General features: G+C 38.1%; 1 protein-coding gene across 1 annotated transcript in view; it reads right to left on the bottom strand.

The window, feature by feature from the left end:
* Positions 1-27,331, bottom strand: part of GLRB (glycine receptor beta) — a 113,132-nt gene that overhangs the window by 52,281 nt on the left and 33,520 nt on the right. Inside the window, exons 3-4 of the mRNA XM_018061476.1 lie at positions 19,873-19,979; positions 18,116-18,183 (exon numbers count right to left, since the gene is read on the bottom strand). Coding sequence (XP_017916965.1) covers positions 18,116-18,183; positions 19,873-19,979 — 175 coding nt within the window. The remainder of the gene's footprint in view (positions 1-18,115; positions 18,184-19,872; positions 19,980-27,331) is intronic.

Below are 27,331 nucleotides of genomic sequence, written 5' to 3'. Positions count from 1 at the left end.
AAATAAAAATAAAACTATATATAACACTGGATTATATATATATTTGAGAAAGAAAAGAAAAATTATCCTCAATAACTCATATAAGTAAATGATTAGAGAGGTATTCAAATAAGATTTGGATTATGCAAAAGAGTAGAAAGTATGCACAAAAGTATGTACAAAATTTGCACATGTGATGCTATATTCAACAATAGTAGAAAAAGGTTTGGAAATCCACTAAATAGCTGCTTACTCAGTTTTTTGCCTCTCTCTAAAGTTTTAATTTTACAACTTTGTAAAACTTGAATTATATCAAGACACAGAGATTCTAAGAAGATATGACCCTAGAAACATATTTTAACACCTTAATACATTTATTTGCCAGTGAAATGGCATTCTGACACACATTGGCTTGTTAATATATAAACTCAAACTCAGCATTGTGGCATCATGCTCAGGTCTTTTTTAATTTTAGATGCTGAACTGAGAATACGCCACAAAAATGTCCAAGGTGTAAACCACTTTGACTTAAGCATCCTTATTTTCAAGTTATCAAAATTCAGAAAATATTACCTATCCATAGCCTTTTGATATGATAAAAATGAAACAGATCATCATTTCAAATCAAAATGTAAATATTTAAACAGGAAGAGATAATAGCTTATCTTTTATTAAATAATAAGATCTAATATTACTATTAGAAGTGAGAAAGAGCTCCACCATCAACAGAAATTTGGATTAAAGATTTACTGAGCATGGCCATGCCCATCAGAACAAGACCTAGTTTCCCCCTCAGTCAGTCTCTCCCATCAGGAAGCTTCCATAAGCCTCTATCCTTCTCCATCAGAGGGCAGACAGAATGAAAACCAAAATCTCAGAAAACTAACCAATCTAATCACATGGACCACGGCCTTGTCTAACTCAATGAAACTATGAGCCATGCTGTGTAGGGCCACCCAAGATGGACGGGTCATGGTGGAAAGTTCTGAAAAATGTGGTCCACTAGAGGAAGGGAATGGCAAACCATTTCAGCATTCCTGCCTTGAAAACCCCATGAGCAGTATGAAAAGGCAAAAAGATAGGATACTGAAAGATGAACTCCCCAGGTCGGTAGGTGCCCAATATGCCACTGGAAATCAGTGAAGAAATAACTCCAGAAAGAATGAAGGGATGGAGCCAAAGCAAAAACAACACCCAGTTGTGGATGTGACAGGTGATGGAGGCAAGGTCTGATGCTGTAAAGAGCAATACTGCATAGGAACCTGGAAAGTTAGGTCCATGAATAAAGACAAATTGGAAGTAGTCAAACAGGAGATGGTAAGAGTGAACATCCACATTCTAGGAATCAGCGAACTAAAATGGACAGGAATGGAAGAAAAATAGCAAGACCATCTACAATAAAAACAATTGCAAAAAAGCAAAAATGGCTGTCTGAGGAGGCCTTACAAATACCTGTGAAAAGAGGAGAAACAAATGACCCAGAGAGATGTTATGGGGAGGTAGGTGGGAGGGGGGGTTCATGTTTGGGAACGCATGTAAGAATTAAAGATTTTAAAATTAAAAAAAAAAAAGTATATTTAAAATAAAAAAAAGCAATGGAGAAAAGGAAAGATATACCCATTTGAATGCAGAGTTTCAAAGAATAGCAAGGAGAGATAAGAAAGCCTTCCACAGTGATCAATGAAAAGAAATAGAGGAAAATAATAGAATGGGAAAGACTAGATCTCTTCAAGAAAATTAGAAACACCAAGGGAACATTTCATGCAAACATGGGCTCAATAAAGGACAGAAATGGTATGGACCTAACAGAAGCAGAAGATATTAAGAAAAGTTGGCAAGAATACACAGAACTATACCAAAAAAGATCTTCAGACCCAGATAATCACAATAGTGGTGATCACTCACCTAGAGCCAGATATCCTGGAATGTGAGGTCAAGTGGGCCTTAGGAAGTATCACTATGAACAAAGCTAATGGAGGTAATGGAATTCCAGTTGAACTATTTCAAATCCTAAAAGATGATGCTGTGAAAGTGTTGTACTCAATATGCCACCAAATTTGGAAAACTCAGCAGTGGCCACAGGACTGGAAAAGCTCAGTTTTCATTCCAATTCCAAAGAAAGGCAATGCCAAAGAATGCTAACTACTGCACAATTGCACTCATCTCACACGCTAGTAAAGTAATACTCAAAATTCTCCAAGCCAGGCTTCAACAGTACATGAACCGTGAACTTCCAGATGTTCAAGCTAAATTTAGAAACTTCAGAAGAACCAGAGATCAAATTGCCAACATCTGCAGGATCATGGGAAAAGCAAGAGAGTTCCAGAACACCCAAAGCCTTTGACTAGGTGGATCACAACAAACTGGAAAATTCTTCAAGAAATGGGACTATGAGACCACCGGACCTGTCTCCTGAGAAATCTGTATGCAGGTCAAGAAGTGACAGTTAGAACTGGACATGGAACAATAGACTGTTTCCAAACTGGGAAAGGAGTACATCAAGGCTGTATATTGTCACCCCTGGTTATTTAACTTCTATGCAGAGCACATCATGAGAAATGCCTGTACTGGATGAAGCACAAGCTGGAATCAAGTCTGCCAGAAGTATCAATCACCTCAGATATACAGATGACACCATCCCATAAGGATGGCAGAAAGCGAAGAGGAAATAAATAGTCTCTTGACAACAGTGAAAGAGGAGAGTGGAAAAAGTTGGCTTAAAGCTCAACATTCATAAAAACTAAGATCACGGCATCTGTCCTATCACTTCATGGCAAATAGATAGGGAAATAGTGGAAAATAGTGACAGACTTTTGTTTTTTTTGGCTCCAAAATCACTTCAGATGGTGACTGCAGCCATAAAATTAAAAGACACTTGCTGCCTGGAAGGAAAGTTATGACCAACATAGACAGCATAGTAAAATGCAGAGACATCACTTTGCCAACAAAGGTCCATCTAGTCAAAGCTATAGTTTTTCCAGTAGTCATGTATGGATGTGAGTGTTGGACTATAAAGAAAGCTGCTGCTGCTGCTGCTGCTGCTAAGTCACTTCAGTCGTGTCTGACTCTGCGAGACCCCATAGATGGAAGCCCACCAGGCTCCCCCATCCCTGAGATTCTCCAGGCAAGAACACTGGAGTGGGTTGCCATTTCTTTCTTCAATGCATGAAAGTGAAAAGTGAAAGTGAAGTCGCTCAGTCATGTCTGACTCTTGGCAATGCCATCGACCACAGCCTACCAGGCTCCTCTGTCCATGGGATTTTCCAGGCAAGAGTACTGGAGTGGGGTACCATTGCCTTCTCCTAAAGAAAGCTGAGCACAGAAGAATTGATGCTTTTGAACTCTGTTCTTGGAGAAGACTATTTGAGAATCCCTTGGACAGCAAGGAGATCCAACCAGTGCATCTTAAATGAAATCAGTCCCAAATATTCTTTGGAAAGACTGATGCTGAAGCTGAAACTCCAATACTTTGGCCACTTGATGTGAAGAAGTGACTCATCTGAAAAGACCCTGATTCTTAGAAAGATTGAAGGCAGGGCAAGGGAAAACAGAGGATGAGTTGGTTGGATGGCATTATCAACTCAATGGACATGAGTTTGAGTAAGCTCCAGGAGTTGGTGATGGACAGGGAAGCCTGGCCTGCTTCTGTCCATGGGGTCGCAGAGTCAGACATGACTAGGCAACTGAACTGCACTGAATAATCAGTCAGAATGATTGGTATTCCAAAAGTATACACACTAAAAGCTATTTTATTACCTCCTCTAACTGCTGTGGAGGGTTTCCTTGGTGGCTCAGACAGTAAAGAATCTGCCTGCCAAGTCAGGAGACATGGGTTAGACTCGTGAGTCAGGAAGATCCCCTGGAGAAGGAAATGGCAACCTACTCCAGTATTCTTGCCTGGGAAATCTCATGGACTGGAATTTCCCATGGAAAATCCCAGAGGAGCCTGTCAGGCTATAGTCCATGGGGTCACAAAAGAGTCAGACACAACTTAGCCACGTAAACAACAACATAACTACTATGTCTTATCAAATCATCAAAAACTGCATCTTTAATCCTCAGTATCTCAAATATGCATTTGTGGTATTATGATAAAATACCATGTCCTAAACTTATATTTAAGGGTCAGATAACAGTGCTGATGTATCTTTTATAAGCCTGTTATTAAAGCCATGTTATCTTATTTCGGTCAGTGATCATGACATGAAAATTTTGAAGATGATTTAATTTTTCACTTGTTTAATCCATATAAAACTATAATATCATTATACAGGTATTTACTGTGTGCTAGGCATATTTGATCTAAGTGCCTTACAAAAGATCTTTGTATATGCTTCCTATTACTGGGAAATACAATGTAAGCCTATCATCATGTTTTCCTTTTTGTCTGGCATTCAGGGAACTAAAAGCTAAGCCATAGAGCCCAGCAGTCCCCAACCTTTTTGGCATCAGGAACTGGTTTCCTAGAAGACAATTTTTCCATGAATGTGGTAGGGGGTGGGGTGGTTCAGGCGTAAGGTGAGCAATGGGGAGTGGCAGATAAAGCTTCACTCGCCCCCCCCCACCAGCTGTTCACCTTCTGCTGTGCAGCCCATTTCCTAACAAGTACTGGTACTGGTTCCCAGCCTGGGGATTTAGGGATCCTTGTTATAGCCAATTGAATTAATGCATAGCTCACTTCCTGATATGAGTATTATTGTATGGCTGCTGAACATTTAGTACTATTTCAATTACTTCATCGTATTTTTGTTATTATTAGATACCACAAATCACCTCTAGAAACAGGGCTGGATAAAAGTGAAGTAACTGTTGAGAAATTGCCACATACTGACAAGAGTCTTTCAGCATTATTTAGGCATGGCTCCCAGGCAACTTTGCCAGTGTAGCTGCTAAAATCGGGATGCTGATTCCCTTTTTAATGCGTTAAATGAATCACTGACATGTCCTCACAAAATGTAGTTGTTTCAACCTTTTAAAAATTGTGCTTTGTTCTCAAAAAGCAAAACACAAAAGTATCATATGACCCAGCAATTCCACTCTTAGGCACGTGCCCCTAAAAATTAAAAGAAGAGACGACAACTGATATTTGTACACCCTTTTTCATAGCAGTGCTAATTATAATAGTGAAAAGGTGAAACAGTGCAAGTGTCATCAACAGATGAATGGATAAACCAAGTGTTGCACACACATATACATCATGGATTATTACTCTGCCATAAAAAGGAAAGAAATTGGGTTACATGTTACAGCATGAATGACTCTTGAAAACATTAACCCCTAAAAATCAGGACTAAGGAAGAATTTGCCTAGTATTACTACTTAGAGCAGGGATACAAAGGCAAAGCTAACCCTGGGGAAGAAAAGCATTTAAAGGGCTGGCTAGAAGTCTGAGAAAAGGTAGGAAACCCTGGGAATGTGATTTCACCAAACTAGAGTCAAAAGCTTTAAGATGGTCAACAGAGCAAACACCATCAAAGGTCAAATAGAATCAAACTGAATACCTTGAGCAAATGAGGAAGCCACTGACAATTTCAGCAAAAACCCTCATGGAAGGACAGAGGAGCCTGGTGGGCTATAGTCTATGGAATCACAAAGAGTCAGACACGACTGAGTGACTACCCACAGCAGAGTGGCATATAACGAAAGAAGATGGCAGAGGGTTAAGAGGTGAACAAAGATTCCTATCTATCAGATGGAGATAAAATAACACACCCACATTACAGGGTTTTCATACGGAATAAATGGGAAAACATACGTAAAGTACATGAACTTCACCTGACTATATTATGTGCTAAGCAAGCATTTTGTTTTATTGGGACATACTCATTATGTTGCTATTCTTTTATAATGTTGCTAATAGTGGTTAATAGGCTTTTTGCTTAAAAAAAAATCCTGCCTATACTGTAATTCATTGGGTTTGCTCAGTACTGTGCCAACTGACCTACAATTGCACTAAATAGTAATCCCCTTCTAAGGTCACAAATCTTGAAACTGTGCCTTGAGCATCTACTGAAATTCTTGCTTCTAGCTGCACTGGGATAAGCTCAAAACACTATTAGTTTGGGCTCTCTACTATAATCCTGTATCAAATTTTATTTCTTAATAGAACTCCAGAGTTGTTTTAGAATGAGCATCACTGAAAAACTGGAAATCAGTTACTTCATTGTATTATTCTTGGTCATTACAATTTATTATCTCATTATTAAAGTCCTCCCAAGATGCTTTTCTATTAGCTACGTAGCTACATATTATTATAGTGAATACAAGTTGTTGCAAGTTTATATAAGGGGTGTTTAAAATTTTTACAATTTAAATTAATAGCTTTGGCTCCACATTCATTAGAAGATAAAAGCTTATTAGTTAGGATGCTTTCGTTCATTTTTTAATGAGCATTTCTAAATAATTGCTAGTTACTGGCATTTCAAATGCTCTATGTTAAGATAACTAATTTGGAAACCTATTTATTTTCATTTTCAATTACTCAATCACTATATTTAAAACTCTATCATATTATTTTGCAATGAAGAAATTCCCATCGGAAAGACTTCTTTTATCACTGGAAAATTACTTAATTGTTTTGAAAGAACTTGGTGACAAATACTATCATTGTTCATCACAAATAGCACACTAACAGTCATGATCTGGAAAATGGATGTTCTCCAAGATTTTCAGTACCAATTAACACCCAAATTAAGCTACTTCTCAAGGCAATAAAAATTTCACAAGAAGACATTAAAACTAGTTTGTTTCATTAATGATATTTTAGTTTTAAGAACTGTTTTATATCTTGTGTTATCATTAGGATAGCTAGCACGGTTACTTGTAATTTTTACCTAACACTTATATATGCAATTTTTACTCTTTTATTTTCTTTATGATAAAAAATGGTGTTCATGGAAACAAAGAAGATCAAATCTCATGGTATCCGGCAGGATTACATTTAAAGTTCTAGCAACAGAGCTTGTTTTTCAACCAAGCCTGGTTTGAAAAGGATTTAAATTTAATCCTTGGTGAGGTTAGACATTTCATGCAAGAACTGCAAGCTAACCAAACGTCAGTAAAAATTCTTAGGTTACACTTTATTTTTCTCAATATGACATTTTAAAAAGTTTTATTAAATACTGTTCTGTAACACCATATGACTATCTAAATTTTTCTAGATCTATGCCAATATTCCATTTTGATTGGGGGTGCCTGCTATGTGGTGCAATGTGGCCACTTTAACTATAACCTCCATAAACGTTGCCATCTGCCAGATCAGATACACAGAAAGTTCTCAATATATTTCTGTTAAACACAGTAGTGAAGAAGTAATTTCCATGACATTTCAACAGATTAGGAGATTGGTCCAGCATTATTTACACCACTTATGTAATGGTGCAAATTTTCTTTATCAGTTGATAGTGACAAATTACAGGAAGGGAAAACAAAACTGGGGTGTTTCTCATCTTTCCTGATTGTCTAAGACAGGTGACTTTTGCACAACACTGCGTTAGTAGTGCTTACCCACCATGCAGCTAAAAATCCACATGTAACTTTATTGTTGGCCCTCTGTATCCATGGATTAAGCCAACCAAACAGCCATACCTCATACACAGATAGTACTATGGTGAAAACGGTAAAAGCGGACCCATACAGTTCAAACTCGTGTTGTTCAAGAGCCAACTGCATAATACTATGACTTATGATGTTGAATCACCAAAGCTTCTGAACGAAACAGCTAGAAGAAATAGAGTAAAAAGGATTTACCATCATTTTGAGGTAAATCCACTAAAAAGTAACTGACAAGGAAAAGACACAGAAATACAGTATATAATAACTAATAAAAACATAGCTTCTCTTTCTGGTTATGTCCTTTTGATGATTAACTTGAGTGAGTAAGACTTTTAATAATCACTGCACAAAAAATGACTGGCTATTTTGGCATTTCCATATATGGAAACAGTAATGTACGTAATCAGATAGCCCTCTAGCAGCATTTGGGAGAAAGTCATATGTAATCAGATAATTCTCCAAGAGAATTTGGGAGGAAAAAAATTATTAACTAGTGTCCACCAGCATGTGTATCAGTTCCTGAATGCTGCTAAAACTATTACCAACAGTCAGTGGCTTAAAGCAAGACCAATCTTGACCTTCTAGGTCTGGAGTTCAGAACATCAGAATCAGAGTCACTGAGCTGAGGTCCAGGCTGGTTCCCTCTAGAGGTCTGAGCAGCCAGTCTGATCCCTTGCTTTGCCCACCATGGCAAGGCTGTCTGCATCCCTTCACCTGGATCCTCTTCATGTCACCTCCACAGCACTGGTTACATCACATCTCCTGTTACTGACTCTCCCTTCCTGTCTCCTCTCCTAAGGACCCTGGTGATTATACTGGGCCCACTTGATGATCAGGATAATCTGCATTGCAAGACTTTTAATTTAATCACAGATGCAAAGTCTCTTTCACTGTGTAAAATAACATATTCACAGGTTCCAAAGATCAGGAAAAGGTCCTCTTTAGGGGACAACTATTTAGCCTAGCACAGGGCACAAGCCCTGAAGATGAATAGCAAGAGAAGAAATTAAATATTTTAAGATTCGAGTATCTAAGATGCAAAGTAGACAAAAAAAAATGGGGCAAGCATGTCAATATTATCCTATAATAAATGAAACAACATTGGAAAGTTAATAACAAAAGCAATAAGAAAAATTTAGATAGTCATACAGTGTAACAGAACAGTATTTAATAAAACTTTTTAAAATGTCATATTGAGAAAAATTAAGCAAAAAGCAAAAAGAATAGTAAACTAAGACAAGTTTTAAGAAAAGAAATTTAAATTTACATATAGGAGAAAATATATAAAATAAAATTGTTTTAAAACAACAAAGATAAGTAATTTCCAAGAACCAGAATCAAGCTCTTTTCAGTTCATTTCAGTCACTCAGTCGTCTCTGACTCTTTGCGACCCCATGAATCGCACAGCACGCCAGGCCTCCCTGTCCATCACCATCTCCTGGAGTTCACTCAAACTCATGTACATCAAGTCAGTGATGCCATCCAACCACCTCATCCTCTGTTGTCCCCTTCTCCTGCCCCCAATCGCTCCCAGCATCAGAGTCTTTTCCAATGAGTCAACTCTTTGCATGAGGTGGCCAGAGTACTGGAGTTTCAGCTTTAGCATCATTCAATCCAAAGAACACCCAGGGCTGATCTTTAGAATGGACTGGTTGGGTCTCCTTGCAGTCCAAGGGACTCTCAAGAGTCTTCTCCAGCACCACAGTTCAAAAGCATCAATTCTTCGGCGCTCAACTTTCTTCACAGCCCAACTCTTACATCCATACATGACCACAGGAAAAACCATAGCCTTCACTAGACGGACCTTAGTCGGCAAAGTAATGTCTCTGCTTTTGAATATGCTATCTAGGTTGGTCATAACTTTTCTTCCAAGGAGTAAGCGTCTTTTAGTTTCATGGCTGCAATCACCATCTGCAGTGATTTTGGAGCCCAAAAAGAAAAAGTCTGACACTGTTTCCCCATCTATTTCCCATGAAGTGATGGGACTGGATGCCATGATCTTCGTTTTCTGAATATTGAGCTTTAAGCCAACTTTTCCACTCTCTACTTTCACTTTCATCAAGAGGCTTTTGAGTTCCTCTTCACTTTCTGCCATAAGGGTGGTGTCATCTGCATATCCGAGGTGATTGATATTTCTCCTGGCAATCTTAATTCCAGCTTGTGCTTATTCCAGCCCAGCATTCCTCATGATGTACTCTGCATAGAAGTTAAATAAGCAGAGTGACAACATGCAGCCTTGACATATTCCTTTTCCTATTTGGAACCAGTCTGTTGTTCCATGTCTAGTTGTAACTGTTGCTTCCTGACCTGCATACAGGTTTCTCAAGAGGCAGGTCAGGTGTTCTGGTATTCCCATCTCTTTCAGAATTTCCCACAGTTTTTTGTGATCCACACAGTCAAAGGCTTTGGCATAGTCAATAAAGCAGAAATAGAACTTTTTCTGGAACTCTCTTGCTTTTTCCATGATCCAGTGGATGTTGGCAATTTGATCTCTGGTTCCTCTGCCATTTCTAAAACCAGCCTGAATATCTGGAAGTGCACGGTTCAGGTATTGCTGAAGCCTGGCTTGGAGAATTTTGAGCATTACTTTACTAGTGTGTGAGATGAGTGCAATTGTGCAGTAGTTTGAGTATTCTTTGGCATTGCCTTTCTTTGGGATTGGAATGAAAACTGACCTTTACCAGCCCTGTGGCCACTGCTGTTTTAGCTGAACCCAAATATGAGTTTTTTCTTGTCAGGTACAACTGTGTTGCCCAAACAGAAATGAAGCCTACTGCCGGGAGCCAGCGTGAGGAACTCTGCCCATGGCAAAGGTCATGAGGAAGGAGGCTTGGCATATGCAAAGGCGTGATCAAGCCTCAGGAAACTCCCTGTTCCCGAGCATCAAACCCCAAAACCAGAGTCTGTTTTATGCTCTCCTCCATAACCGTTTTTCTTGGAGAAGGAGTAAACGTGAAGCTCCAAGGCAATAAAAATTCTTGGGCGTAACAAGAGTGTTTCAGCTTACGAACTCCTCTGAAGGTTATCTAGCCCACCTGTATAGGTTCGTCTGGCCACATGTGATTGTTTACAGCCTCCCAACCTGAGAGGCACGAGGTGTTTTAGACTTACTAAAGGCAAATTCTTATGGGGAGTTAGAAATTATTAGTATAGTGGGTTGGTTAGGAATTATATTGGTGAAGGGTTTTTCATTTGTTGTGTCAATAATTGCTGCTAATTCCCTGCTCTGGGTGGGACAAGGATGTTTCAGGTCAAACTTCTCTGCTGACAGACTAGCTTGTGTGACAGGATTATCCATACTGCTGCCACTAGGCACATGATTGTTTACTACCTCTCAACCATAAACAGCACAGAGAGTTTTGGAGTATTTTGAGAGTCTTAATTAGCACAGGGCTTTTTCTTCTTGTTGAGTCAATGATTGCCGCCAGGCCTCCATATCCTTAGGCACCTGGGAATATATTAATCAATGTATTTGGAATATAGAAAAGGAAATATAGTAGCTCTTGATGTTAGCATTACTAGACTTTTTGAGTTAATGAATTTTCTCTTTTGTAATAGATCACTGTACTTTGTTATAAATCACTGTGTTCTTGCTATGTAAAAATGTAACTTTATCACTATCTTAAGACTAAATAGATCTTAAGGGGAGCATTGGTGAAAGGATTTTCATTTGTTGGGCTGATGTTTGCTGCTAAATCTCCATGTTCCCTGCCCTTATAATGAATATAACTAGCATATAGGAAGAAATAAGTATTAACATTTAAGCATATAGGAGAAATAAGTATTAACCTTTAAGACTAATCATGTTAACCTTGGGTTAAATAAATTCCTTTCTTGACTGTAACTCACTACACCCTCACCCTATAGGAATGTAACTTTATTTGGAGGGTGGTGTCTCGTTTAAGAAAAAACACCCTTGGAAGAAATAAGTTTTTTGGTTATCAGAAAGAAAGGATCATAAAATGTCAGCAGGTCTCACTCATGGCCAGAAGATGATGTACCTTTTTTATACATTTATGTGAAGCACCTTCGATAAAGGTCAGGACTGCTGACTCCCGCATGGCTCTGTATTCATCCCTATGTATAACAAAAGGTATATAAGCAAACCCCAAAATAAAGAAATTGGATCAGTTTCTGGAAAGACTGATTCCCCCATGTCGTTCTTTCTTGCTCCTCGTTTTCCTGGCCGAATTCCCATCTGGAGCATGGATGCTATTCCACGTAATCCAAGTTATTCAGCTTCCTTTTCTCCACTAATCTTCCTACTACACTATCCGTTTCTAATCTCTTTCTATATCTGTAATTAAATATGTATTTTTCCAAAGACGCCAACGCCGTCCCCCCACCTTTGAATCACCCTGGATCCACAGGGCTGGACCCCGGCAGCCTACTATTAAAACACACAGAAAACTCATGCAGCGGAAAGGCATAGAAAGTTTGGCAGGATCATGGATTGTAGTGTAACAATAATTCGATATAATTACAAAGCATATCTACACTAAAGAAAATGGATTTTATAAACAGGCTTTATTTCCATGAAAGAGTTCTTATGTATTTCTGACAAGGCAAAATATGTATATAGATTGTTATAATATATCATAATACTTAACTGTCTCCCATGAGTATAAAAGTTTACATTTTCTATTATAAAAACCCACAGATTTCAGCCAAAGGTAGGAATCGAATGGAGAAATCAACAAATATTTTCAGCATAACCGTAGAGCAGATGCCACTTTGCCTCTAACAAACCTATATTCTCACTGATTTGAGGGTCTTAGTTCAGTTGTCACCAGCATATAAACTGATATAATAAATGACTGTTGTAACAACTTCAAAAGAGGATGATTACATTTATTTGATGATTTTGGTGAAAGTGAAAGTGAAATCACTCGGTCATGTCTGACTCTTTGCGACCCCATGGACTGTAGCCTACCAGGCTCCTCAGTCCATGGAATTTTCCAGGCAAGAGTACTGGAGTAGGTTGCCATTTTCTTCTCCATTGGATCTTCCCAACCCAGGGATTGAACCCGGGTCTCCCGCACTGCAGGCAGACGCTTTACCATCTGAGCCACCAGGGAATTACAGCATTAATAATGAGACCTTACAGAAATGGAAGGCAGCAGAATGTAGATGAAGACACAGACATGAGAAATAGGAACCATAAAGCTAAAAACTGAGATGCGAAAACAAGCTGAAGAAGCACGTAGCCCTGGAGGTTGGAGAGTTTCAGGAGTATTCATATGGCTGTGATTTTTCTTCTACTACACAGTTACAGATTGTGAATAAATGTGAAACTGCATTCTGTTTAGCCACTGACATTTAGCATCTGAATTAAAAGACAAATAAGCAGGAAGGAATGTTTTACAAACAGAATTGGCTAAAATATCATTATAGTGTTAATGCCCATCACTTCAATGGATTCTTTGTTAGATAATGAACTTTATACACTGGGGAAAAGGGCTGCCCCCTTCCTTCAAAAGTTGCTCCACCTCTGTCTGCAGCTCTTAATGCTGCATCCACCACCAGGCTCTGGAGTTAAAGCAGAAAGGCTTGAACTACAGACGAAAGCTCTGGCCAATATTGAAGCTTCCAAATTTTGGGACTTCCTTTATTTCAGCAGACCTTTGTAGGGAAATTTCTAAGGGGATATTAATAAACAAAACCTCAACTGTACAACAGAGTTACTAACAAATGGTTCATTTTCTTTAGGATGAGATTCTACTGTAAAATATGACATTAACTTGCAGATGCATCACAACCCTACAGTCAATGTCCTTTAGGGTGGCGATGCCAGAAAAAATATTGTTCCTTAATTTCTGTAGTTTTTTCACTCACTTTAGGGTGTAACACATCAAGTACACAAAAGATTCAAGCACAAGCCTCTCTGTTCAGCATACTATTACCATGAACTATTACCATATAATACTGTTCAGCATACTATTTCCATGAACATATATTCTGTATTTAGACAAATCTAAGTCGCTCTACTTTTCCAGCCTTTTGTTCTGGAGATATCTTTTTGCTTACTTTCTTTTGTTTTTAAAGATATATGCTCCTTCAGTTCAGTTTAGTTTAGTCGCTCAGTCATGTCCAACTCTTTGCGACCCAATGAATCGCAGCACGCCGGGACTCCCTGTCCATCACCAACTCCCGGAGTTCACTCAGACTCATGTCCATCGAGTCAGTGATGCCATCCAGCCATCTCATCCTCGGCCATCCCCTTCTCCTCCTGCCCCCAATTCCTCCCAGCATCAGAGTCTTTTCCAATGAGTCAACTCTTCGCATGAGGTGGCCAAAGTACTGGAGTTTCAGCTTTAGCATCATTCCCTCCAAAGAAATCCCAGGGCTGATCTCCTTCAGAATGGACTGGTTGGATCTCCTTGCAGTCCAAGGGACTCTCAAGAGTCTTCTCCAACACCACAGTTCAAAAGCATCAATTCTTCGGCGCTCAGCTTTCTTCACAGTCCAACTCTCACATCCATACATGACCACTGGAAAAACCATAGCCTTGACTAGATGGACCTTTGTTGGCAAGGTAATATCTCTGCTTTTGAATATACTATCTAGGTTGGTCATAACTTTTCTTCCAAGGAGTAAGCGTCTTTTAATTTCATGGCTGCAGTCACCATCTGCAATTGGCTATTACCAAAAAAAGACGAGATCTAACAGAACTTTGTAAATCAACTATATGATAATAATTTCTTTTTAATGAGAAGCAGTAACAAGTTCTGTTTAGAATGTGAAGAGATTATACACTATTAGTGGAAATTCAAACCAGTAAAGCTACTATTGAAAATAGGATGGAGATTCTTCAAGAAACTATAGATAGAACTATCATAAGGTCCAGCAATCCCATCTCTGGGTATATGCCCAAAGGAAACGAGACATCTAGAAGAGATGCTTGCATTTCCATGTTCACTACAGTATTATTTACAATGGCTAGAGTACGGAAACAACCTAGACACCCATCAATGAATGAATGGACAAGGAAAATGCGGTACACACACGGACATATACATACATATAAAGTTGAATATTATCCAGCCTTAAGAAAAGAAGGAAAATACTATCATTCACAACAACATGGATGAACCTGAAGAGCATCATGCTAAGTAAAACAAACCAGACAGAGAAAGACAAATACACCATGGTATCACTTATATGTCGAATTAAAAAAAAAAAAAAAGTCAAATCCATAGAAATGAAGAGTTGAAAAGTGATTGCCAAGAATTTGGAGTATGAGAAACAGGGAGAGGTTGGTAAAAGGTATAAATGTACGGTTATAAGATGAATAAGGTTTGAGGATCTAGGGTGTAACATGGGGACCACAGTTGTTAACACTATTGTGTACTTGAAATTTGCTAAGAGAACAGAACTTAAATGTTCTTATAGAAGAAAAAAAATAGACACGAGATGATAGATGTATTAATTACCACGATGGGGGAAATCCTTTCACAATGTAGAAGCATATCAAATCATCACACACGTCTTAACTTTCTTACAATTTCACCTGTCAGTTATACCTCAGTAAAGCTGAAAAGTAAATAAGCCCACTCTTGGTGACTAGGAGGAAAAAGAAAGAAATACTTGCTTATAATATAACTGCTCTCCACACCTGTGTATCTTCTTAGTTACCCTCCTGAGTCATCGCTACGATTTCCAATTGTTATCTGTAACAAGTCATGAAGAACAAGCTTTGTCTTCAACACATTTTTCCCCTTAGAAGACATATAGTGTCACATCTATACGGATAATAGCTTGTACCTTTCCTAACTATTACACAACAAGGTATTAAAGAGTTTGTTTTTTGGAAAAAGTGAGCAAATCTATAAAATATCACAGCCCTGAAAGAGACATCTGTAAAAATCTGTCTTAGAAGTATGAAATAAACATTGCCAAAACCAAAAAAATAATCATTACAATAAAGTAGATTATTTAAGTCTATTTGATGAGCATTGTTTCAATTCTGAACCTGTAGGCTATATCTGCACAACACAAAGGGAAAGATTGGTTATTTCCTGAAAAGAAATAGCAAATATAAATAATTTGGCTCCCCTGCATAAAGGGCTCTAAATTGACAAAACTAACACTCTACTGTAACAGCATTCTTTACTCTGTTATTTAATCAATAAATTCAACATGGGCTTCCCAGGTGGCGCTAGTAGAAAGAACCCACCTGCCAATGCAGTAGATGTAAGAGACTCGGGTTCAATTCCCGGGTCAGGAAGATCCCCTGGAGGAGGGCATGGACAGAGGAGCCTGGTGGGCTGCAGTCCATGGAGTTGCAAAGAGTTGGACATGGCTGCAGCACTTGGCACGTACACATGCACACATTCAACACGAGTCTATTTTTAAAGTTTGCTCTGCCAATACTTTTACGGTGACCTGGGCTCACTTTTTGCTAGGCAAAAGCAGAATTTATTAATTTATTTAATCAATATTAGTTAATAATACGGCATTATTTATGGGCTCACTCATTGAGGGCCTACTGTCTTCTGTATTTTATGGAAAATGAAGAAGCAGAACGCACTGTTTCTGACTTTGAGAGATTAATACTCCATCAGAGAACAAAATTAAAACACACAAAAAGAGCTGAATTACAGTCAAGAAGTGAACAGTTTAACAAACAAATAAATGATAGAGATGAAAGACATGGATGGAAAAGGCGGCAGAGAGTGAGTGAGTGTAGCTCAGAGTAAGAGGCTCTGCTCAGACAAGAGATGGAGGTCAGAGGTAAGAGTGCAGGCTGAAAACCGGTGGAATCTGGCCCCAGCAATTGGTTCTCTGGGTTCACTACTGTGAAGAGTGAGCAGAAGGATGAGAGAAGATCATATTGAGAAACCATGCACTATTATATTATGATCCTCAAATAACCTGTGAGAAAGTTCCTACCCCTTTTCTGTCAGCCTTTTACCCCAGGTATTTTCAGCTTGATACAATCAAAGATGGACTGATGGGACCAAAAGAAGTGCAGTGTCTGTTAACTGGAAGGCATTCAATATTTATTAAAGAATAGATACATTAATGGTACTTAATGAGCTAGGACACATGTGTTGCTCTTGTGCAAATGAGAAAAAAAAAAAAAACCTGTATTAGTTGTCCTAAAATGTGGGATAGTATTGGGGATGTTTCCAACAGGATGTAACAGCTCAATCATGGTGTTTTAGGGGTAGTATAGTGGTGCCATGAAAGATAAAACAGGGTACAGGGAAAAGCACAGATACCAAATAAATTTCCTAGAAGTTTCACCTTGAGAGAATTACATTTCTCACTCTTCTTATGGGAAGTGCTTAAACTAGTCATATTTTCAAATGATGAATGCAACTCTTGTCTCCTCAGTGATACATATTTGTCTTTACATTGTTTAAGAGCTTTCTTGATCTATAATATACTAGATATACAGCCATTTAGGTTAACTAAAAGTCACTGGAGTGAATTTTGGACTTGATTTCAAAATAACGAATTATTCAAACTACACACTCTCTAAAAAAATTAAGTATTCAGAGTTAAAGACATGCTTGTATGAAGAATAAATAACATTCTCATCACAATATATTTTACTATGATATTAATTAATATAAAAATGTGTCATAATTTAAATGCAACATACAATCTTATAACATACTATGCTGCTCCTAGGAATACAGGAATACATTCTTTTTCTGGTCTGAGATATTCCCTGAAAAGATACACTGTGTTCTAATCATTACTATTAAGCTTTTAATCTACACCTTATATTATTACTTAAGAAACATATAAGTATCTCAAAAAATGATGCCAAAAACAAAACTTTTAAGCCTTCTTCCTCCCACCTGAAATACCATTTCAGCATGTGGTTTTCAGAAAGGGTATATTAGTATTTTAAAACATTAATAAGCAAGTGGACTTTCCTGAATGTCTTTGAGAAGCTGAAGGGTAATTGAACCACACGTCACTCAGGGAATCCACAAATCATCCTTCACAAGCTTCTTTGTCCCTAACACCCAACTCATGCCAGTCAGCAGCCCCATCCCAAGCCTCTCTTTCCTGTTCTTCCTTTTCTTCCTGGGCCTTTCCTTGTTCTTTCTTCCTATAACATAATCTTTTCAGGGAGCTCTGTTGCTCTACTTCAGGAAAATCAAATTTGCTTTTTACAGTTCTCTACTTCACATATCACAAAATTAGTACAAGAGAGAAAACAAAGATTATCCTCAGGAGACTAGAAGACAAAAAAGACCATGAACACAAATATTTTTTAATGTTCATACACGAAAGTGTCTTAGGAAACAATGTTGCACCAGAATATTAATTGCACAAATTCCTTTCCCAGGTGGCATCCACTTAGTTGTTCAGAGTGAAAATGTTAATTCTCCCAATTCTGTAAGTTTCAATGCAGTATAAAGACTAAATGTGAACTGCAAAAATACAAAGGCATTGAAATCACTAATTCAACAAAACCCTGAAATTTGAATATTTATACTAGGAAAGAGCATGCATTTTCTTTTTCCTGGAAATTACTCCTTATTTTTCAGTTATAATTTCTTCTAATATTTTCCAGTTAAACTATTCACAACTAAAAATACGAAATGAGTTTTAATCTTACCATTGTTGTCTCTTGAATAGATCCAAAGCTGTTGATAAAAATGTTGACTACTACATCAACAGGAATGCCTGTCAGTAAAAATTAAGGATATAGTTTAGTGGCTGTAAAAACCTTGTCAGAATCTTCATATTTTTATGGTTTATACAGTTGATTGTTATATTTTCTCCAATCTACACAGATGTATAAACCTATGGTTTCAAGATACATGTTCACAATTGCTATTAACTTATTCTTCTAAATAGGGATCAACACACAAACAAAAAATTAGTTATGTTGTTCTTCATAGCATTATTTATTCAGAAATATTTCTCTCTTAAATTGTAGGGACTCTGGGAAAATACATTTACCTTAAAAATTTTTCAACTGAGCTGATGCATTTACTTTAAGATATTATAAATTATTTTTTAAACATTACCTAAAATATGATTTATGTTTTTCATTTTATAGTCTTTCAAATTTTTAGCTTAAATGGCAAGCAGAATACAACAATTACTATATTTTGATTTTTAATCCATGAAAATGTAAACAATCAGACATACAACAGAATTATTATAAAGATTTTTGCCTGACCTGTTGGAAAATAATTTTAGAGTTCATAGAGTGAGAACTAAGGTATAATGTTGCCAATTTCTTTTTTGCTTTCTTTTTTTTTTTTTTCACTCATTGTGGGTTGCTGCTTGGGCTAACAAAGGGAAAATGTGAAGTTAGCCTTTTGGCCACATAACCTCTGACTGATGAAAAACAGGTGTCCAATCAATACATGGTAGACATGTGACAACCCAGACCATGGCGCTGTTGAAAGTAACAGAGTAGGTTCTGGTAATGAACAAAAAACTCTGTTTTTACAACATCGTTGTATAACTTCAGTTGACTAGAAGCAGCTGCAGGCTTTACTTTTGTTTTTTTGTTTTTTGTTTTTTTTCCTTGTAAAGGAAAAAAAAAAAAAAAAGCCTCTTAATGTTAATGTGATCTACATTAATACCTGTCCTTAGCCAGCAACAAAGATGGCAGTTTTCCAGAGATATGTTCGTATAACTTCCTAACTCAGCAAGAGGAAGAAAGTAAGAGGGAAAGTAAGAAAGAAAGAAAGGAGGGAAGGCAGAAAGAAAGGCAGGCAAACGTATACAATCTTCCCACAACTTTTACTGCAAGTACAGTTTCGGTTTTTAAATGGTGTGACAGGTGGTAATATTTTACTTGAGTAAAAATATAGTTACGTTTATTCACAAAGTTAACATGTTTTTAAAAACCATATGGCTTCTTTTTCAGCCAAAACATAGAGGGTTTTTTTTTTTTTAATCAATGTAAAAAACTAACAAAGAGTAAAAAAATAATGTAAATGCCTATCAGAGCTTTCTCTCTTCTGAAATGAGTATATGGCTGTTCTCCTACAAAGTAGAACTTTGGTGTCTGAATGAGAGCCAGAGCCTAAATTTAAATTATTAAGGTTAAGAATACAAAGTACTTAGAAAACCCATCACATGGGTTAGCCTATTAATTCACAATAGAAAACCCGTCACTTGGATTAGCCTATTGATTCACAATATACCTTTTTCTTTTAAACCCTAGAACCATATACAACTATTACAAGTAAGGTTTTGCTTATCTTTAAACATTTTTTGCATTTAATTGCTCAGACATAAGAACATTACAGAACAGTTATTACTGTTTTGAATATCCAAAACAAATGATTTTACACAGATAAAATTAGGTTTTAAACTGCAAAGAATGGAGATATTGATGGGGGGGAGACAAACCTTTGAAATTTGGTCTTATCCTGGGATCATAACTGACCAGCAGCCTGTTCAAGATATTGCTGGTGGAGTTGGCGGGTACTCGGGCTAGGTCCTCTGCTGACTGTTGCCTATGAGAGAAAAAACAAAACCCTGGTAAGTATTTAGAAACAGCAAGCAACAGGCATGGCTGATTTTCACTAGAGGAAAGACTTTGCTTTTTGAGACAAATATATAGCATGTCTTTTCCAAACAGAAGTGAAAAGTAATAGATATTATCAGAAGCCCCAAAGATATCTGTCATTAAAAAAAAAAAAAAACAGAAAAGTAATGCAGCATTTAATTTTAACAAATGCATAAAACACTGCCCCAGATAATCCATGTTTCTTTCTTTTAAATAAAATTAAGCAGACCTCTTACTTGTCCTGAAGCAGTATGCAATCAAAATCTAGACAAGCACAAAGGAAGGGCAGACAAGGAGTTAAGAGAAAAAAGAGATAGTTTTTGAATAATATATAATGTTAACCTTCTATCTAAGCAAAAATGTATGTGAAGACTACAAGATGATATGGACAAAGAGACAGTACAAGAATTTATAAAATTTATAAAAGTCATCTGACACTTATAAAATGATACTGTGTAAGAAACATGCAATGAACGCTCTCTCTGGAGTTCGTTGTTGTTTAGTTGGTAAGTCGTGTTTGACCCTTATGTGATTCCATGGACTGCAGCCTGCCAGGCTCCTGTGTCCATGGGATTTTGCAGTCAACAATACTGGAGTGGGTTGCTGTTTCCTACTCCAGGGGATCTTTCGGACCCAGCGATCAACCCCTAGTCTCATGCATTGGCAGGTGGATTTTTTACCACTGAGTCATCAGGGAAGCCATTAACTCTGGATTGGTAAAAGCAGCTCCTTTACTATCAGAGCAACTAAATTAAGGAAAGTATAGAGGTCTGAGATACAGCTGCCTTTTTCTTTTATTCAATATATGTACATATTTGCTATCAACTATCAAAAAGAGAAAAAACTGCCATATTTTTCTTTTGTAATTAACTTTGAACAATGAATCTTGACTAAATTGGTAGCTGCTTGGGAGCACTTAAACTCTTCCTTGGAGGTCTTTGAAAACTGTTCTGTTGTCTACTGTTTGTTTGGGATCTATTACCACCTATAAAATCTTATCATATAATCATTTTCCCCATCCAAAAATCAGTTCAGTTCAGTTCAGTTGCTCAATTGTGTCTGACTCTTTGCGACTCTATAAAGTGCAGTACTTCAGGCCTCACTGTCTATTGCCAACTCCCGTTTACTCAAACTCATGTCTATTGAGTCGGTGATGCCATCCAACCATCTCATCCTCTATTGTCCCCTTCTCCTGCCTTCAATCTTTCCCAGCATCAGGGTCTTTTCAAATTAGTCAGTTCTTTGCATCAAGTGGCCAAAGAATTGGCGTTTCAACTTCAACATCAGTCCTTCCAATGAATATTCAGGACTGATTTCCTTTAGGATTGACTGGTTGGATCTCCTTGCAGTCCAAGGGACTCTCAAGAGTCTTCTCCAATACCACAGTCCAAAAATAATATCCATGAAAATCACAAGGAAGATTAAAACTACACTTGAGCACCCAGCATTGTCTATTCTGTATTAATATGATGCGCCCCTGTGGCTCAGTCTCTTCAGTCCTGTCTGACTCTTTTGCAACCCCATGAATTGTAGCCTGCCAGGCTCCTCTGTCCATGGAATCCTCCAGGCAAGAATACTGGGGTGGGTTGCCATGTCCTCCTCCAGAGTATCTTCCTGACCCAAGGACTGAACCTACGTCTCCTGTATTGCAGGCAAATTCTTTACCCACTGAGCCACCTGGGAAACCCCATTGAGATGGTAAAAGTGTCAATTTCATAACTGACATTAATTTATAGGAAGCAAATAATGTAATACACTTGCTTTGTTTTGAGATCCCAGCTCTGATGTATCAGGCAATTTTGTTCTTTGTTAATTATGCTACTATGTGCTGGTAATATATAACCACTATAGGTGAAATATGACATTAACTAGCATTCAAAAAAAAATCTAAAAATACCATGAGTTGATACAGATAAACTTTTCAAGTAGCTATCAGAAAGAATCCAAAACATTGGAGAAATAAAGTGAAAACCAATTAGTCAAATCTCCCCAAAGAGCAGGAGATTAAGTAGGTTTAAGTTGTATCTCTTGACTTTATCAGCTCTCACATCCTACCTAGTTGCAGATTTGGGGGACTGGTAGTGAGATTTTTCCATTTCATTGCAAGGGAAATTGTAACCTTCTTAGAGCCAACTGTCATTCCTAAGCAAAAGGTAGAAAACTTCAAAGAAAATGAGGCTATTTCAGAAAATTGGATATTAGGATGCAAATTAGTGTCCAAACTCATCTTCCAGGTTTTCTCATTCAAGGAAGGAAGATAGAATTGATGGATTACAAACTACACTTGAATAGGCTCAATTAAGAACTGTTATTGTTATCTCTCAAAGTAAAATCTTTCAAAAGTCTGTTTCTTCTAAGTAATGGAAGAACCAGACATCATAAAGACAATAAATAATAATTTATCTATTTATTTTTTTGGCCATGCCATGGAGGATTAGTTCCCCAACCAGGGCTCAAATCCATGCCCCCTGCATTGGAAGTGTGGAGTCCTAAATATCAGCCAAGTCTCACAATAATTTTGTGGTAGAGAACTTTTCAGCCTGAATTTTTTTTTCCCTAGCTGTGAAGGGAGGCAGAATACAACACCCCACAATCTATACCTCTTCAGCATAAAAATTATTTTGAACCAAAAGCACTTGAAGAAAAGCAAACAGAGGGGCAAGATTTCTCTGAATTCTTATCTGCCTACAGTCAGACATACTGCTATATTTAAAATCGATAACCAAGAACCTACTGTAGAGCATGTGGAGCTCTTTTCAATGCTATGTGGCAGCCTGGATGGGAAGGGAGTTTGGAGAAGAATGGATACAGGTAGATGCATGGCTAAGTCCCTTCGCTGTTCACCTGAAACTATGACAATATTATTAATCAGCTATACCCCCAATAAAAAATAAAAAGTTCAAAAAAAAAAAAAAAAAACAGAGAAAGAGTTTCTGTAAAAGGAACCCTCTTGTCTTCAATCCCCTTCCCAGAGGTTTCATCAACTGAATAAGATGACTCATCACGGGAGAGGACACCAACACTTGATCCACACCCAAGAAAACTGAGTCACAAACATCACACCTCTTTCATCTCTTCTTCTCCAGACCAGTCATCTTTTCTAAAAGTCATCCACTCCCTCTGGAGGCCCACATTCTCCTCCCCTCCCTCTTTCAAGATGATATATAAATTCCCAAAACTCACCACTCTCTCCCATAATCAATTTTGTTTTTCTCTGATGCTGGCCCATATGCACATAACATTAAAAATTAATAAATGTGCATACCTTTTATTCTGTTAGCATGCCTGTTGTCAGACTACTTCACAGACCCAGCTATTGAGGATGGGATGGGGATGAAAAAGAAATGTTTTCTCCCTTACAGCTGTAAGTCAAGTTACCCAAACTCATCTTTTAGCCCTTTCAACTCACTACCAGATTTTATTTTTCTCCCGATTGTCAGCCCCCCTTAGTGGAAAATCATAATTCCTACTCATCATTGAACTAATCTACACTGTTCTTTAATATTGCCCCTCTAAAATGACGCTTCAATTATACTGGTTTACTCTAATAAACTCAAACTGAAAAATATACTCGGGCCAACATCCATTGGATCATAGAGAAAGCAACAGAGTTCCAGAAAAATATCTACTTCGGCTTTATTGACTACACCAAAGCCTTTGACTGTGTGGATCACAACAAACTGTGGAAAATTCTTAAAAAGATAGGAATACCAGACCATCTTACCTGCCTCCTGATAAATCTGTATGCAGGTCAAGAAGCAACATTTAGAACTGGACATGGAACAATGAACTGGTTCCAAATTGGGAAAGGAGTACGTCAAGGCTGTATATTGTCAGCCTGCTTATTTAACTTAAAGGCAGAGTACATCATGCAAAATGCCAGGCTAGATGAAGCACAAGCTGGAATCCAGATTGCCAGAAGAAATATCAATAACCTCAGATATGCAGATGACACCACCCTTATGACAGAAAGTGAAGAGGAACTTAGGAGCCTCTTGATGAAAATGAAAGAGGAGAGTGAAAACACTGGCTTAAAACTCAACATTCAAAAAACTAAGATCATGGTATCTGTTCCCATCACTTCATGGCAAATAATGAGGAAACAATATAATCAGTGACAGACTTTATTGTTTGGGCCTCCAAAATCACTGCAGATGGTGACTGCAGCCATGAGATTAAAAGACACTAGCTCCTTGGAAGAAAAGCTATGACAAACCTAGACAGCACATTAAAAAGCAGAGACATTACTTGGCCGACAAAGGTCTGTCTAGTCAAAGCTATGGTTTTTCCAGAGTCATGTATGGATGTGAGAGTTGGACCATAAAGAAAGCTGAGCACCAAAGAATTGATGCTTTTGAACTGCGGTGTTGGAGAATACTCTTGAGCGTCCTTTGGACTGCACGGAGATCCAACCAGTCAATCCTAAAGGAAATCAGTTCTGAGTATTCATTGGAAGGACTGATGCTGAAGCTGAAGCTCCAATACTTTGGCAACCTGATGCAAAGAACTGACTCATTGAAAAAGACCCTAATGCTGGGAAAGACTGAAGGCAGGAGAAGGGGATGGCAGAGGATGAGATGGTTGGATGCCATCACTGACTCAATGGATATGAGTTTGAGCAAGCTCTGGGTGTTGGTGATGAACAGGGAAGCCTGGCATGCTGCAGTCCATGGGATTCAAAGAGTAGGACAAGACTGAGAGACTGAACTGACTGAATTTTTGATAGCTTTTTTCATATCTATGTGTATATTGCTAATTATATTGAATGTACTGACTGATTCTTGAGGGAACCATAGCTTCTGTGTTTTGTAATTCTCTACACTCATGTGGCAATAAATATATAATACACCAGGCACTCTCCACCTGCCAGCTTTTCTACGTCACTTTCAGTCTCTGGATGCTGGGCTGTACTATAGTGGCAGCAGCTTTGCTCAACATTTCCACATGAAGAGCATTTGCTCTTCAGAAATTTTCTTAGGAGAAAGGTTTTTTTTTTTTGTTTGTTTTTTGTTTTTTCTCAGAAGCTTCCCAGCATTGGCCACTCCTGAACCAATCACTAGTAAGGAGGAAAAAGCAATCATGATTGGCTCAGATCTATAGTCTGGTAAAGAACAAATACTGAAGAACCAACCACCATGTCCCTTACACGATTTCACTTGATCATCACACTCACTCACTTGGTTACATCGGAGGGCCATGAACCACAGAGAGAATAGTTTTTCAGCAGAGAAAGAGGAAAAAAGAGATAGGTAGCGAGTGAGCAATAGATGAGTCAGTTCAGTTCAGTTCAGTCGCTCAGTCATGTCTGACTCTTTGCGACCCCATGAATCGCAGCACTCCAGGCCTCCCTGTCCATCACCAACTCCCGGAGTTCACTGACTCCAGTCCATCGAGTCAGTGATGCCATCCAGCCATCTCATCCTCTGTCGTCCCCTTCTCCTCCTGCCCCCAATCCCTCCCAGCATCAGAGTCTTCCAATGAGTCAACTCATTGCATGAAGTGGCCAAAGTAAATGGGGCCATAAGGTATGTATCTATGAAAACCAGGACACAGCAAGCTTAAGAGATTTTCCGAGGTGGGAGAGTCAAGAATGAACCCTGGTAACCCCCACTACCACCCATCATTTCACAAACTTGCCATAATAAAAATGGAATATTATCTATTTTTTATTACTGTCCATCCAGTACTCTTGCCTGGAAAATCCCATGGACGGAGGAGCCTGGTGGGCTGCAGTCCATGGGGTCGCTAAGAGTTCGGCACTACTGAGCAACTTCACTTTCACTTTTCACTTTCATGCATTGGAGAAGGAAATGGCAACCCACTCCAGTGTTCTTGCCTGGGGAATCCCAAGGACGGGGAAGCCTAGTGGGCTGCCATCTATGGGGTCGGCACAGAGTCGGACACGACTGATGCGACTTAGCAGCAGCAGCATATGCTCCTTTATGTGATAGAGGACGTTAATCTTACCAATTTCCAAAATCATTTATCCTGACAATCTGAAGTTACCCTTTCTACAACTTGCCAGGGTCTCTCTTTCCTGTAGTCATCTTCAGACACTTGGACTTCTCTCCACAGTCAAACTTTAAAATATCTTACTTGCTAGTAAGCACAAAAGTAGTTTTGGTTGACAAAAAAAAATCTCTTGAAATGAAAACAAGAGTATATCAAATATGTTATAGGTATTTTTCTTTATTCTTATTTGTGTCAGTACATATTTTCATGTCTTTGCTGCAAGCAACTGGATATGAATCTTTAATTAACACTTTCTTTATATTAGAAATTCAAAGATATTTTAAAATTTAAGTGAAGTCTCATGTAGTTTCTTTTCACATACATGAATCCAGGGCATTTTCCCTATCTAAAAAAACAGAATTTTTTTTTTTTTCAGCTTCATCAATCCTAAAACAACATTAAAGTCATATTTACCCATTAAGTATATATATATAAGCCACTTTATTTTCTTTCAACCAATCTGTCAACAGTTTTGATATTATTATACAACAAGATTGATTTCATGGAAATATGATATTAATTTAAGACAATAATTGAGTCTATTCTGGCAAAGTGATCAGATGACTAGAGAAAATAATGTCTTGGACCAAAAGCCTTTTTACAGTCTGTCCTCTTTTGTTCACTTGCCTAAACTTGAACTGATGTCATGACTAATATATAAAGATATGCATGGAATGGACCAGGCTGTATAGCTGGATGATGTAATGTTTTCCAGAACTAAAGGGAAAATCCAGAAATGTCTTTCCAAAGGGGGAAGCTCAGTTTTCTGTTAACGGCAGAATGTTCTTATTTTCCGTGACCCTTTAGTGGCCACACTGCACAGCAGCACTTCAAAACTGGGGTGCACAGACATATTGGCTATATGTCCTCCCTCAAACTAGGAACCTGAGACAAAGGATCATTTTGTTTTTCCGGTGAGGTACAATGCAGCAACAATATCACACATCTTCTCAGACCTGGGTGTGGCATGGATCTCTCCAGATTGGGTCATCTTAAGATGGGAGCTGCAGAGTTTCCTACAAGCACAGGACAGCAAGCAAAGAGTGAAGTTTGCACAATGTGTAGGTTTTATTATTTTTCCTCTTTACAAGGCAGTGGTTGTTTCATTCTTTTTTAGCACCACAGACATGCTGAGAATCTGATAAAAGTTATGTTCTTTCCTTAAAAATTGCCCACAAAGTTTGCAATTCTGAGGTTTCCCAGACTGTGCCCCACAGATTAAGAAACCCTCGTTCAGGACCTCCCTGGCAATCCAGTGATTAGGACTCTGAACTTCCACTGCAGGGG

The sequence above is a fragment of the Capra hircus genome, chromosome 17, assembly GCF_001704415.2.
Source record: "Capra hircus breed San Clemente chromosome 17, ASM170441v1, whole genome shotgun sequence".
NCBI lineage: Eukaryota > Metazoa > Chordata > Mammalia > Artiodactyla > Bovidae > Capra > Capra hircus.
Note: the sequence above shows the minus strand (reverse complement) of the source record. Positions and strands in the feature narration are given on the sequence as shown.